The following is a 16317-nucleotide window of genomic DNA, read 5'->3' as shown; positions in this document are numbered from 1 at the left end:
TGCTAGAGGAAATAGGATTTTAATTACCTACTGGTAAATCCTTTTCTCGTAGTCCATAACGGATATTGGGCGCCCGCCTTAGTGCTTTGACTTTTCTGCAGGTTTTATTTTCTAAGGTTACCTGTACAACTGTTAATGTTTTGTTACCAGCTGTTGCTGGTCGTGTTTGTTAGTGGTGTGCTGGTGTGTAAATCTCACCACTCAGCAGGAACTTTGTTAGCAGTTGGGCAGAACCATGTGCACTGCAGGGGAGGCAGATATAACGTGCAGAGAGAGTTAGATTTGTGTGTGGTGTGTTTAATCTGCAGTCTAAATTGTAAAAAGTAAAAATAAAGCAGCCAGTATTTACCCTGCACAGAAACAAAATAACCCACCCAAATCTAACTCTTTCTGCACATGTTATATCTGCCTCCCCTGCAGTGCACATGGTTTTGCACAACTGCTAACAAAGTTCCTGCTGCGATCAACTCAGTATTACCCCCCCATTGTTTGTTCCTTCTCTCAAGTATGTAATTTCTCCTTCGGGCACCATTTTACCTATAACTGAGTTATTCCTTGGTGCTTCAAAGTTAGGGCACCTTATTTTTTTTTTTTTTGAAGGGCTGTTTGTAGCACCAGTTAACTTATTTTATTTGGACTTTTACTCAGAGCTCTCAGCGGTGGGCTTGTAGCGCTACCACTGACTTGTCCATCTTATCGGCTGGTGTACTGACCTCACGGCCAGGTGCACCAGCCATCTACTCTGCATAAGGGAGAGCTGCGGGCACGCTGGGGGACAGGTAAGCGACTCCCTACCAGCAGTCACTGCCGGCGGGTGGGGACAGTCACCAGTGGTCCTGGACAGCACTGCAAAATCTTACCTGTGACTCCGCTAGACGACAAGGGGCACACTGCACACAGGGATGCCATCTTAGGCTGCATGTCCCTAGTTGGGTTTCCAGGAAGTGGTGGAGCTTCCCTTCCTCTGCACTCCCACCCTACTGCTCTGGGTTTCCCGGCCAAGGGGCTTCTCTATCCATTGTCTATAGCCTGCACCATTTTAATTTAGTTAAATCAGCCTGCCTACACAGAGTGTGGAACTTCTGCCTCCGGTATATCTCACTGTCCTGGTGTCAGATTTTATTTGTCCCCTTCCATGATACATGGTGCACAATACAGGTCAGAATTGAGGCTTTGGTTAAGGCTGTAAGATAGGCCTTACAGATTAAGGATACAGACACTACATCTGCTTCGGAGGCATGCCTCTTCAAACGGAAGACAGAAGATCCCTTTGTGTTCCTGCCTTCCTCACTGTTGAAATACTTTCTGACGGTGACCAAGCGCATCTCTGGTTTCTACCCATTTACTGAAGGCGACCAGAATAAGTGGGAGGCACCACCTCCAGTGGATACCTATATTACATGGGTAGTGAAGTCCACTACTCTTCCTATTCCCGATGTAGCGTCTTTTAAGGACCTGACAGGAAACTGGAACAGTTTCTAAAGTCCGTTTTCGCCAATGCAGGGGCTGCCGTTTCGCTTGACCTTGGCTTCGGCCTGGGTTTTCAAAGCTGTAGGCAGCTGGGTGGACACATTTAGATGAGGGCGTCCGCCCAGGGACTCGTTGGTCTGATCTCTTTGTCAATAACATCAGGGAGGCTTGCTCATACCTAGATAAGACGGCTCTCGATTCTGGCACTCTATCCTCGAATATCTGCTTTCTCTGTCGCAGCTAGATGATCCTTATGGTTGCGCTCTTGGCATGCTGATAGTGACTCCAAGAAGGCCCTGTAGTTCATACCGTTTTCTGGTGATATCCTCTTTGGCCCAGAATTTGGTAAGATTGTCGCTACAGTAGCAACCTATAAGACTGCTATCTTGTTGTTAGTGGCACTGAAAGGTAAACCGTTTTCCTTTTCGCCCAGAGGGCAAATCTAGAGGTCAGTCCTCTTCCAGAGTTGAGGTTCCTTCCTCCCAAGAACCCCAGGTCTAAAAGCAGCCAGTTCTGGTCAGGTCACCAACAGGCCCCCAAACCAGCTGAAAAGCCTGCAGCATGATGGAGCAAGTCCCCACCTGAAACCTCCCAAGGTGGGCAGTTGTCTGCTTTTCCGTGTCAACGTATGGTTTGGTACCACCTCAGACTCCAGGGTCAGGAGCATTGTATCCGGCAGATACTCCCTAACCTTTTAAGATTGTCCGCCAGTACAGTTCTTTCTCCTTCATTGACTAGGGGACACTGGAGCATATAGAAAGGGGTATAGACAGGTGACGAGTGGTGCCTGGCACTTTAAATTTCCACCATCTTTCTAATAGCCTTCTGAATAGCTGCCCTCGTACTTCCGTCAACTCTCTTCTGACAGCAGGAATGGTGGTCCCAATTTCATCCCCCCCAAAGAGGGACAAGTTTTTTTTACATCCTGTTCCTAGTTCAAAAGCCACATGGGTATTTTCACCCCATCCTCAACCTCAAGAAGCTGAACTTATTTCTCAAGGTACCTAGGTACAGGATGGATGCGCTCCGGTCCTTCATACAGGCCCTGCAGCTGGGCGATTACATGGCCTCCTTAGACATTCAGGACACCTACTTACTTATTCCTATCCGGAAAGATCAGAGAGTTCTTTGTTTTGCTGTTCAGCTTGACCACTACCAATTTCGGGCTTTCGGCCTCTCAATGGTACTAAGCGTTTTCACAACGGTAATGGTGGCACACCTTTTCTTCCAGAGGGTCAGAATCATTCTGTACATGGACAACCTTCTTTTGATGGCCCAATCTCAGGACAGCCTCCAGGAGTACATCTGCCTGACCTTGTATCTACTACAGTCGCACCGCTGGCTAATCAACTGGCTCAAGTCCAGCCTCACACCATCTCAAACTATACTGCATCTGGGGGACCTGTTGAACTCGATGGTCCAGCGAGTCTTTACCAGGGACAAGTTGATCTTCATCCAGACTCTGGTACAGCAGTTTCTTAAACTGCGCAGGGTCCCCATACACCTTTTGCATGCAGGATCTTGGCAAGCTGGTCTCCAGCTTTGACGTGGTGGAATATGCTCAGTTCCATTTAAGACCGTCACAGCTGGAACTTCTTAACCGCAAGTGGAACCGTTATCCTCTGCACCTTAAAACCCAGACGATTATCCTATCCAGGGAAGTACGTATCTCTTATGGTGGCTCCAGTCCTCTCACCTAGACAAAGGTTGCCTCTTTCCTATCCAGAAGTGGGTTCTTCCAACAATAGGTGCCAGCCTCCGCAGTGGGGAAAGTGTTACGGGGCGTCACTCCTTTCAGACAGGTGGTCCTTTCAGGAGGTAGGATTTCCCATAAACGTCCTGGAACTTTGAGTGGTTTACAGCACCCTTTGCCAGGTGAGACCCCTCTTACAGCACAGAGCGGTGGCCTATATCAATCATCAGGGCGGTACAAGAAGCCGCGCCACTATGAGGGAGGCAACTCACATTCTCAATTGGGCAGAAAGGTTACTATACGCGGTTTACATCCCAGGAGTCCATAATTAGGAGGCGGACTTTCTCAGTAGACAGGATATACACTCAGGTGGAGTGGTCTTTCCATCATGACGTGTTCCAATTGCTAGAAAAGGAGTTTTTTTTGGGGGGGAGGGCGTGTCAATGCGGCGCAAAGCAGCTCAGGTGTTTAGATCCAAAAAAACAAATCATAGAAAAAAACAGTTATTGAATCTATATAACACACAGTGCGCTTAAGAAAGAAAACTAATACATCCCTTGTTAGGAGAATTGTAGGAGATTTTTCATACTGTGGATCCTTCTTTTGACGTTGTATATCCAGAGCATGTGTCCCAATATATATAGAAAAGAGGACAATAAATAATGCAATGTGTAGTATGTTCTTTCAACAATGGTAAGTATGCGAACTTCTAAAGGTTGTTCACGGGCGTACCCCACTCACACAGGCGATAGAAGAGATATACACATCAAGGTATCTTTAACCGATGGTGCCCTTAATCCCGTTTGAAATTTGAACCGGTGTCTTTCACTCTCTAGGTGCAAACCAATCTGGTGATATCCCACAAGATAAACCGCTTACAATATTGGTAAAGCGTACCGCAGCACTCACAGCAAGAGGGATGGAAACAAGCACATCAAGGTTTCTTTTTTATGGGGCATTATTCTCAGTCCTTCCCCTCATGGTATGCATCCGAGACGTATATCCCAATATGGAGAAACAATAATAGATAATACAATGTGTAGTATATCCTTAATAATCAAAAATATATACTGTATAAAAAGGGTTGTTCAAAGGCGTACCCCACTCACACAAATGATAGGGGGAGTACACTCATCAAGGTATCTTTTGGCCAAATAGTGCCCTGCTCCCTTTAACATCCGATCTCGTGTCTTTCGTTGTCTGGAGTGCAAACCCGTCTAGTGATTTTACCAATAAATATGTAGTTTACTTTGTCAGAAAAGCGTACCCGACACTCACAACAAGGGAAGGAGAATGAAGCACATCAAGGTATCTTTTAAACAGATGTTCTATCCAATGTATAGCGTACCTGAACTCACAATTTGTAGTGTGTTGTTGTTCCCATAAAGGCATCTTTATATGACTGGAAGAACTTCTTTTCATAGAATGGCCAAAACACTCAAAAGCCAAAATGGCAGTGGAAAAAACAATATTTATTGGATTAAAAAGAATCCATTAAAAAAAAAACTCCATAAAAAGAGTTATAATACCAATTTAGCATACAAAGATAGAGATAAAAAGTTGGACCAACATCCACTAGTTGCCTCGGTATGGCTACCTTGTTACAGTACCGGACACATTCTTAGTAGACGCCAATGTGGTGCTGTGGTCCTTCCTACTGGTGTAACTTTTCCCTCCAATCACTCTCCTTCAGCGGGTCCTTCACAATTTGATGCAGGAGGGGGTCACAGCCATTCTTGTCTCTCCAGATTGCAGATCTTTATAGCCTGTCCATTGTGCCCCCGTTGCACTTACCTCTGTGGTCGGATCTGCTATCCCAGGGTCCGTGCCTTTACCGTGACCTAGCTCGTTTAGCTTTGATGGAGTTGCTGTTGATATATCGGTCCTAAAGGCTCAAAGATTTGCGGATCCGGTTATCCGGACCATGCTCTTGGCTAGAAAACCACCTTCAGCGAGTATTTATTACTGGGTATGGGAAATGTATTTCCAGTGGTGTTCCACTGGATGTCTGGATCCTCTTGTCTATAGGCTTCCCATGGTTCCGTGCTTCCTACAGATTGATTTAGACTTGGGCCTTTGCCTGGCTTCCCTGTAGGTGCAGGCGTAGGCGCTATTGGTGGTGTTTCAACGCCATGAGGTGCCCGCGCGCAATCCAGATTTTTCTGCAAGGAGTGCTACACATCCAACCCCCGTTTGTTTATCCTTGGGACCTGACCCTGGTTTTGAACATCCTACTGGAGGTTCCATTTGAACCGTTACACTATGTGGATTTCAAATGGCTCACTTGGGAGATGTGTTCTTGTTGGCCATTGCCTTCACTCGACTGGTTTCAGGGTTGGGAGCATTATTTCTACAGAGCCCCTTCTTATTTTGCATCCCAATTGGACTGTTTTCCACACTCGTATTGACTATCTTCCAAAAGTAGTCTCCCAGTTTCACATTAACAACAAGGAGATTGTCATTTCTTCTTTCTCTGCTTCTTGACTTTATCGACTCTGGATCATCCCTGTTATCGGCTTATCATGTACAGGTTGAGTATCCCTTATCCAAAATGCTTGGGACCAGAGGTATTTTGGATATCGGATTTTTCCGTATTTTGGAATAATTGCATACCATAATGAGATTTCAAGGTGATGGGACCGAAGTCTAAGCACAGAATGCATTTATGTTACATATACACCTTATATACACAGCCTGAAGGTCATTTTAGCCAATATTTTTTATAACTTTGTGCATTATACAAAGTGTGTTTACATTCACACAATTCATTTATGTTTTATATACACCTTATACACACAGCCTGAAGGTCATTTAATACAATATTTTTAATAACTTTGTGTATTAAACAAAGTTTGTGTACATTGAGCCACAGAAAACAAAGATTTCACTATCTCACTCTCACTCAAAAAGTCCGTATTTCGGAATATTCCGTATTTCGGAATATTTGGATATGGGATACTCAACCTGTATTTGCAAATGTATGTAACAGAGTCCTCTGCATTTTATTATGTAGGATGCATGTGTCTCTTGCTGGCTTCTTGCAGAGTGCTGGGGGCATTTGTGTCATCCTTTTCTTATCCAGGTTAACACCCTCCCTTACATGCACCTGTGATGGGCCTATAAATTATCAGCAACTTCCTTTCTGTGTATCACTTTTTCTACCAGTGAGATATAGTCACCTCTCACTGGGTATATTCTCTAATAGTGTTCACTCTAAGCTTCTTTCGCAGGGCGCAGCGCCCTGCCCCTTTTTTGAGTGACAGAATGCGCCCTGCCCGTTTGCGCCCGCCCTGCTAAGAGCTGTCTTCTCCCCCCGCCGCGCTGTCACTTCTCCCCCCATGTGATCGCAAAATACGCGCTGCTATATCCAATCGCCGCCAGCAGTGCCTCCTCATCCAATCGCCGCTGGCAGCACCTCCTCATCCAATCACCGCCAGTGCCTCCTCATCCAATCACCGCCGGCAGCACCGCGTCATCCAATCGCCGCCAGCGTCTCATCATCCAATCGGTGCCGGCAGCGTCTCCCCATCCAGTTGCAGTGTCTCGCTATCGAAGCCCGTCTGAGACGTCCCTCCCTCCTCCCTGCCCGCCAGCATGCTGCTCCAGGGACTGACTACACTACTTGTTTGCTGGTGCGAGGTCGCTTGGAAAATAGCGGAGACGCTGGAACGGGTTAGGTTCTCTGCTTCCGCCCTCCGGAACCTACTGACAGCGGGTAACATTGCTGTTACTAAAGGTACGGCAGGGCTGGGAGACTGTTCTGGTAGATACTGTATGTCACTTGTGAGCAACGCGCGCCCTCACCCAATGCATCTATTGCTGAGCTTCACCATCTTGTAGCCATGTCTCTGTCCCCATGGAGTACAGCCGCCCCCCACCCCGCTCCGTTAGTTGCTTACAAGTTTAACTTTGTCCCCATGGAGTACAGCCGCATGTAGCCAAAGTTAAACTTGTAAGCAACTAACAGAGCGGGGTGGGGGGCGTAAGTCGGCTAATGATAGAAATGGTCGGGGATGGGGCAGTGCCCATTATTTACTTCACCCATGCCACCACACTGCCCAACATAAACACACCCAATACCCCCACAGTGGACAACATACACCCACACGGTGCCCAGCATATGCACACCACCACAGTGCCCAGCATACACACCCCACAGTGCCCATAACACCCTCCATACCCACCCAGTGCTCATTATAAACCCACAGTACCCAGCATATGTACACCACCACAGTGCCCAGCATACACACCCCACAGTGCCCATAACACCCTCCATACCCACCCAGTGCTCATTATACTCCCACAGTGCCCAGCATATGTACACCACCACAGTGCCCAGCATACACACCCCACAGTGCCCATAACACCCTCCATACCCACCCAGTGCTCATTATACACCCACAGTGCCCAGCATATGTACACCCCCACGGTGCCTATAACACCCTTCATACCCATACTGTGCTTATTCTACACCCTTCATGCCCACACAGTGCCCAGCATATGTACACTCCCACACTGCCAGCATACACACCCCACAGTGCCCATTACACCCTCCATACCCACATAATGCTCATTATACACCCCACCTCTCCCATACACAGTGCCAAGAATACATACAATCCTATGTCCACACATAGTGCCCAGCATACACACATCTCAGAGAGGAGCTGATCTTAAAAGGTAATTGGGGAGTGGGTATCCTGGGTACTAATGCCTCCATACCCCTAACACTGACTACAGTACTACCTGCTCCTAATCCCCTTGCCCCCCAGCACTGTCCCAACTGCTATCTCTCCCTTGTGCAGTGTGCCCCAGTGCTCTCTCCAATATGCGCAATATGTAGAACGTGCTCTACCTGGCGCAGTGTGTATAGGAGATTCTACCTGGTGCAATGTGTATGAGCGGCACTATTGTGTGGTATAATGTTATTTAGTACTATTATGTCGTCATGCCCCTTCCCACCGAAACACCCCTAAAAAAAAATTCCGGCGCGCACTGTCCATGCTTTCACCTATAGGAATGGGCGCACCAAGCGATATAGTATGTACCTATTTTTGCCCTTCTAACTTAAAAATGTGCCCTCACGAATGAAAAATGTGCCCTACCCGTGATCAGCACCCTGCCCTAAAAAAATCCTAGAGTGAACACTACTCTAAGATGTATAAGATGTTGACTATAGTGTGAGAACTGTGGAAATACTGTATGTAGGCTGTCATACTTTCTTACCAGTTTGTGTTCCACTTGATTGCGTGCTAGTTTCCCAGCAAACGTTAATCACTGTTAGTGTACATGCCACATAGTTTGAAAAATGTAATATTAGTATACACTGTAGAATCTGAATTCCAACGTACAGCTGTCACCTCACTCGCCACTTCTGAAAAATATCTCTTACAAAACTACAGTATGTATCTGTTATGTGCTATTAATGGTAAACAGCCATTCTCTAATTACTTACCGTGTGAACTTGGGCTACGTGTAATGTGTCACTAAATAGTGTTTGATTTATACAGACACATTGCCCTGTGCTCCCTGAGTTATAGATTAGCTTGTAATTCATTCACAAAAAGCATCATTTTTAAATACATGAGATCCTCAGTAGTAATTTAATCTTGTTTAGTGTTACCATGCAAAAATATGTAAATGATTAAAACGCAATGTGGGGAAAACAGAGTAAGCAACAAATGCTCACATGGGGGTCGATTTCAATTCGGCAACAGATGAATAGCGCCGGGAATTAGCTCCCGATGCAATTCAATTCAGCTAAAGTTAAGTCGGCGAATGTCCGTTCTCGCCAACTTAACAGGTAGTTTTGTCGGGAGAACGTGCATTCTCCGACTTAACTACCTGCGGCGATGTTGATTCCCGACAAATTCAGCCTCGCGCTGCAGCACTTTTATCTGTTTTCTTCTCTCACCCTCCGGGGGTGAGAGAAGAATTCCCGACAATTGCGGGTAACTAGTAGCTGAATTGAATAGCATCGGGAGCTAATTCCCGGCGCTATTCATCTGTTGCCGAATTGAATCGACCCCATGGAGACACTGCCAGTTGTGCAAATTGCCTGCTATTCGTATCCACTTACTGCACAATGCAGTTTTGTAGACCTGTAAGGTTGCTTCAGAGAACACAGTGTGTATAACTATGTCTGCACTTTATATTTTGCGGTAACAATGACTGCAGGGACTTGCAGAAGCGTTTTTGGAACATCTGTGGAAGAAACTACAAAATCCAAACAACCCTCCAATCACCAGACAGACTGCTGCCACTTACATTGGGAGCTTCTTGGCTCGAGCCAAGTTTATTCCTGTGGTGTAAGTATCTCTCTGTATGTTCAGGTCTGAGTCAGTGGGGAAATTGCCACTTAAAAATAGCTTGTGGAAAACAAGATCCCATATTGTTTGTTACATTTTATTCTGGGCATTGCTTAACAGTCTCACGAGCAGGGCCCTCTTCCCTCATGTGCTTATCCTTTCTTATCCTTTCTTACTTTAATAATCTTCAACTGCACCACATCCAGCAGTCTTCTGCCACCTGATTCCAGTGTCATCTGCTGATGTAGCTATGTTTATTTACCCTGTACTTGTCCTATATTGTCATCAACTGTAAGTTGCTGTTTTCCTGTTTGATTATTTATGTACTCTGTAATTGGGCGCTGCGGAACCCTTGTGGCGCCATATAAATAAAGGATAATAATAATAATAACAGCAGACACCTGATATTGCACTTTTATTTGCTACTCTAGTTTCATCACCCTACACAATAGCCCATAGTAATTGGTCAGCTTTGGTCTATCTAATTTAGGGGGTCATTCCGAGTTGTTTGCTCGCAAGCTGCTTTTAGCAGCATTGCACACGCTAAGCCGCCGCCTACTGGGAGTGAATCTTAGCTTCTTAAAATTGCGAACGAAAGATTCGCATTATTGCGAAAATACATCTCTGTGCAGTTTCTGAGTAGCTCGAGACTTACTCGGCATCTGCGATCAGTTCAGTGCTTGTCGTTCCTGGTTTGACATCACAAACACACCCAGCGTTCGCCCAGACACTCCTCCGTTTCTCCAGCCACTCCCGCGTTTTTCCCAGAAACTGTAGCGTTTTTTCACACACTCCCATAAAACGGCCAGTTTCCGCCCAGAAACACCCACTTCCTGTCAATAACATTACGATCACCAGAACGAAGAAAAAACCGTGAGTAAAATTCCTAACTGCATAGCAAATTTACTTGGCGCAGTCGCAATGCGGACATTGCGCATGCGCACTAAGCGGAAAATCGCTGCGATGCGAAAAAATTTACAGAGCGAACAACTCGGAATGACCACCTTAGTGCAATGTAGGCTAATGAAAGTAAGCGTGTGGTTGCTGATCGATTGGTTGAGACAATCAATTTGGCTGCTGTCGGGATTCCGGCGGCTGTATCCTGAACGGCGCACAGGGTCTATTCTCATTTGTGGGTGTCCACAACACCCATAGAGTGGGAATAGATCCTGTGGCAAAACAAGCCTGCAAGGGGACTCATGGCGCTCGCCCCACTGCCGGAATTCTCGCGGGCGGGATGTTGCTGTCAGGATAGTGACAGCCGGCATCCCGTCCGCCGGGAATACATATGTATTCAGCTGTGACTTTCAGCCCTGCACATTAAAAACTTAGGGTGATCGTAAATTACGTGCTATTAGCAGATATTTTTCTGTCAGCTAAAGGTCAGACACTGGGGACAGTGGGAGTGGTATGACTTGCCGGCACTTGGGATCCTGGCGCCCAGCATACCGGCAGCGGAATCCTGGCTCCAGATTGCTGGCAGCAAGGCGAGCGCAACAGAGCTCCTTGCGGGCTCGCTGCGCTCGTCACGATGCGGGCACAGTGGCGCACTAAGCTATTTATTCTTTCTATAGGGGTGTCGTGGACACCCCAAGAGGGAGAATACTGGTCGGGATTCTGGTGTCGGTATGCTGAGCGCCGGGATCCCGACAGCCGTTATATCAAGTGCCGCCCGGGACAGTGGGTATAGCCAGGTGTTCAGTCAGGGCTCCAATTAGCTAACCTTGTGGAGTGCAGCCTGGGAGGCCCCTCCTCTCCTATACCCAGCCTGCCTCAGGCCAGTCAGTTTTTCCTTGGTGCTCTCAGAAAGGGCACGCTTTTAAGGAGCAGAGCTTTCAGCCCTGATAACTTTATTTTTTTTTTACTTTCATTTTCTTCAGGCAGCGTCTAGCGCTATTAGTGCTGCCGCTTCAGCACTCCACTCTGCAGCCGAGTCCCTGTCTACACGGTCAGCTGCCCCAGCACCTCCCAGGTATTGGGAGCAGCCACAGCAGATAGAGGCATATACAGGTACTGGTTCTCCCGCTGAGAGGTAGACCAACAGCGCGGCAAATACCGCTGGGGTGAGGCGGTGGCACTGGGTCATTTCCTAAGCTACCACTAGGCCACCAGGGACATTACAGAGCGGGAAAGGTCCCTGTTAAGGCTCAAGGGGGAAGGGAGGGGCATATCCCGTAGCTCCGCCCCCAGCCCTGTTGCTCGTTCATTTCAATGGGTACATAGCTTCTAGGGGACTCTCTCCTCCTTCACTCCTCCCATCTCTGCACACTCAGCTGCCATTTTAGCCTGGCTGAGCAGAGCATCCTGAGCGTTTTCATGTGAAGGAGAGCTTGTGTAGGACCATACACTGCTTCAGTCTCTTGGGGAAAGAGCCAAATCTACCTCCCTTATACCAACATTGCACCAGGTGTCAGTTTGTACATACCTCACCTCATGGTTTAGGTACTTGGACAAAAGATGCCAGTTTTTTCTCTGTCTGTTACACACTGCTAGGGGTATTGTAGTGCACTAACTTAGTAATATAGGGGGTCATTCCGAGATTATCGTAGCTGTGCTAAATTTAGCACAGCTACGATCATTCACACTGACATGCGGGGACGCCCAGCACAGGGCTAGTCCACCCCGCATGTCAGTGCCGCCCCCCCTCTCCCCCTCCTGCAGAAGTGCAAAGGCGATGCCTTTGCACTTCAAGAGCAGCTCCCGACCAGCGCAGCTTTAGCGTGCTGGCCGGGAGCTATTCATCGCTCCCCGGCCCACAGCGGCTGCGTGTGACGTCACGCAGACCCTGCCCCCCCCCGTCCAGTCCAGCCACGCCTGCGTTGGCTGGACCGCGCCCACGAAACGGCACCCCACCCGCCCAGCGACCACCTCTTCCTGTCAATCAGACAGAGGCGATCGTAGCAGCCCGACGGCCTTCGGCGCATGCGCAGTTCTAACCTGATCGCACCGCTGCGATAAACTGCAGCGTGCGATCGGGTCAGAATGACCCCCTTAGTATCACTGTTTACCTGAACAGCTGCTACTACTGTGGTGGGCTCACAGCTGCAGTACCAGATCCACTTGTACATTTATTTGTGGCTCTCTAGATCAGTGTTACATAGGCCTATTTTTTTCTTACCTATATTTCACCTCATGGTTTAGGTACTTGGACAAAAGATGCCAGTTTTTTCTCTGTCTGTTACACACTGCTAGGGGTATTGTAGTGCACTAACTTAGTAATATAGGGGGTCATTCCGAGATTATCGTAGCTGTGCTAAATTTAGCACAGCTACGATCATTCACACTGACATGCGGGGACGCCCAGCACAGGGCTAGTCCACCCCGCATGTCAGTGCCGCCCCCCCTCTCCCCCTCCTGCAGAAGTGCAAAGGCGATGCCTTTGCACTTCAAGAGCAGCTCCCGACCAGCGCAGCTTTAGCGTGCTGGCCGGGAGCTATTCATCGCTCCCCGGCCCACAGCGGCTGCGTGTGACGTCACGCAGACCCTGCGCCCCCCCGTCCAGTCCAGCCACGCCTGCGTTGGCTGGACCGCGCCCACGAAACGGCACCCCACCCGCCCAGCGACCACCTCTTCCTGTCAATCAGACAGAGGCGATCGTAGCAGCCCGACGGCCTTCGGCGCATGCGCAGTTCTAACCTGATCGCACCGCTGCGATAAACTGCAGCGTGCGATCGGGTCAGAATGACCCCCTTAGTATCACTGTTTACCTGAACAGCTGCTACTACTGTGGTGGGCTCACAGCTGCAGTACCAGATCCACTTGTACATTTATTTGTGGCTCTCTAGATCAGTGTTACATAGGCCTATTTTTTTCTTACCTATATTTCTAGGTTTGTGTTTGTCTGTTTTGGTACCAGGGGCCTAATTCAGACCTGATCGTAGATGTGCTAAATGTACGATCAGTCACACAGACATGCGGGGGGACGCCCGCACAACTTTAGGAGTAGCGCGCTGGCAGGAGCTACTTGTCGCTGTTAGGGTCACGCAGCCACTACGGCCCGCCCCCTCTCCCCCCTCCCCCCCCAACGGTCCAGACACACCTGTGTTACCCAGACCCCGCCCCCTCCTGCCCAGCGACCACCTCTGCCTGTCAATCAGGCAGAGGGGATCGCAGGGCTGAGACAGCCGTCGGCACCGATGAGGTCTGAATTAGGCCCAGGTTGGAACATGTCCTCCAGGGGATCTTCCAAAGCCTCCCAGAAGGAGAAGGGAACAACTGGCCTGCACGCCTTTACTTGTACGGCATGCAAGGAAAAATTTTCTTGTATGATACAGGACCACACGGGCCTCTGCGACCGCTGCTCTGTCGAGGCTCCTGGCGGTACCGCTGCAGAGAGTTCTGCTTCGTCGGAGCCGGCCTGGGCTGCCTCTCTGGCCTTGGCTATGGAGGAATTGATTTCCCAGCTAGCAGCTAACAGAGCTCCACAGGTCGCAGTTTCCACAGTAGGTGCAGGCCCTCCCCTTCCACAGAAACAGCAGCAACATCATCAACAAACTGCTGAACAAGCATGGGTCCAGGGTTTGTCACAATCGGTCCAAGGCTTGGTTCAGGTTTCCACTAATCTTCAACAAGCCCTGGGGTCATCATCGAAGTGCAGAATAAATCTTCGTCAGAGGAATTTTCTGAGGAAGAGGAAGATCCTCAGGATTCGGTAACTGAGAGGAGTCTCCAACTTCAGATGGTCAAATGAGCTTAACTAGGGTGGCCACCTGTAGACGCACATGTGGCTCGCCTGGTTAAGTCTTCCACCTTTCCCATACCAGATGTAACGTCTCTAAAGGAACCTACTGACCGGAAACTGGAGCAGTTCCTGATGTCCATATACTCTAATGCAGGAGTGGCTCAACAGGTCTGTTATTGCTTCAGCCTGGGTTTCTTTGGCTATTTGTAGCTGGTTGGATGTCTTGACAGAGGGCCTACGGTCAAACATGCGACGTTCTGACCTCATCAGATATGTTGACAATGTTAGGGAGGCCAACACTTTCTTCGGAGAAGCAGTGCTGGATGCAGACACATTTTCCTCTAAGATTTCTGCTTCATCAGTTGCGGCTAGACGTGCCCTTTGGTTACGCTCTTGGCGCATGGATGAAAATTCTGAAAAGGCTTTGGAGGAGGTGCTCTTTGGCGAAGAGCTGAACAAAATCGTGGCCACAGTGGCAGCTTCCGAGACTATTTTCCAGGCCTCCGCTGCACCTAAAACTACGTCTCCTACCTGTTGTTACTTTCGGATGCAAGCTAAGCCCCGAGGACAGCCATCTTCCCATTTTCAAGCTTCCTCCGCTAAATCTACAAAGGCAAAAGGACGCCAAGTCTGGTCTGGAAAACGCCAGGCTCCCAAGCAGGACATAAAAAAAACTACAGTATTACTGTCTGGTCTCCCTCCTGGAGGCCTCCAGTGTTGGCGATCGTCTCCTTCGCTTTGCCAAGGTCTGGGAGCAGACGACATCAGACGCTTGGATTACAGGCATCGTATCCATCGGTTATGCCCTCACATTCACAGACAGACCCCCCCCCAGACGATTCCCACGGGTCTGCCTACAGACCTCGGCAAGGCTACAGCACTCCAGCATGCAGTACAGTCCCTAATATCACGGGAGGCCATTGTGCCAGTTTATCAACAAGGTACAGGTTTTCATACAAACCTATTCCTCGTTCCAAAGCCGGACGGCTCATTACTCAATTTACAAACCCTCAACCAGTTTCTCAGAGTCCCATAAATTTTGCATGGAATCCCTCAGATCTATGATGCAGGCCTTGGAACAGGGAGACGTTATGGCCTCTTTAGACGTCAAGGATGCGTATCTGCACATTCCCATACAGGAAAGTCACCAGAAGTTTCTCTGTTTTTCAATTCGGCAAAATCATTACCAGTTCCAAGCGTTGCCTTTCAGACTCGACACGGCACCGCAAGTGTTCACCAAGGTGATGGCGGTAATGACGGCTCAGTTGCGGTTGCAGGGAATCTGCATCCTCCCTTACCTGGACGATCTCCTTCTGATAGCGCAGTATCAGGCCAGTCTTCAGGAGCACATTTGCATCACTCTAACCGTTTTGTAGACACATGGATGACTGATCAATTGGTGAAAATCCAGCCTCACACCATCTCAGCGCATGATTCATTTGGGAGCACTATTGGATTCTCAGGCATACAGAATCTTTCTCCCAGACTACAAGCGGACAGCCACCCGGGAGATGATTCGAACCTTCCTGGCTCAAAAGACTGTGTCAATTCACTTTCGCATGTGACTTCTGGGGAAGATGGTCTTTTGCTTCGAGATGGTGTAGTTTGCACAGTTTCACTCCAGGCCATTGCAGTTGGAACTGTTGCGGAACTGGGATCACTCTCCGCTGCATCTCAAATCACAAAGAATCAGCCTTTCCAGGGACACCTGTTTATCGCTCCTGTGGTGGCTATACACGTTCCACTTGAACAAGGGTCATGTCTTCTGCATTCTCGATTGATTCATCCTCAAGATGTATACCAGTCTACGGGGATGGGGTGCTGTGGTGGACGATCATTCCTCTCAGGGTTGGTGGACATGTCAGGAGAGCAAGCTCTCCATCATTGTCCTGGAACTGCGAGCGGTCTTCAGATCGCTGTCTCAAGCGGGACCGTTGTTATATCACCGTCCCCTGAAAATCCAGTCTGACAACGCAACAGCAGTAGCCTACATAAACCACCAAGGCAGCACTTGCAGCCACGAGGGAGGTCAGCCATATTCTGCGGTGGGCGGAAAAGTTTATGCCAGCCATTTCCGCGGTCTTCATTCCGGGAGTGTTAAACTGGGAAGCAGACTTCCTCAGCCGATAGGATGTACATTCGGGCGAGTGGTCTCTCCATCCCAC

The 16317-nt window shown here is 48.6% G+C and overlaps 1 protein-coding gene across 1 annotated transcript in view; it reads left to right on the top strand.

The window, feature by feature from the left end:
- Positions 1 to 16317, top strand: part of RRN3 (RRN3 homolog, RNA polymerase I transcription factor) — a 120129-nt gene that overhangs the window by 83377 nt on the left and 20435 nt on the right. The window contains exon 13 of the mRNA XM_063934354.1: positions 9341 to 9471. Within this exon, the coding sequence (XP_063790424.1) occupies positions 9341 to 9471 (131 nt within the window). The remainder of the gene's footprint in view (positions 1 to 9340; positions 9472 to 16317) is intronic.

Source organism: Pseudophryne corroboree, chromosome 7 (assembly GCF_028390025.1).
Source record: "Pseudophryne corroboree isolate aPseCor3 chromosome 7, aPseCor3.hap2, whole genome shotgun sequence".
NCBI lineage: Eukaryota > Metazoa > Chordata > Amphibia > Anura > Myobatrachidae > Pseudophryne > Pseudophryne corroboree.
Note: the sequence above shows the minus strand (reverse complement) of the source record. Positions and strands in the feature narration are given on the sequence as shown.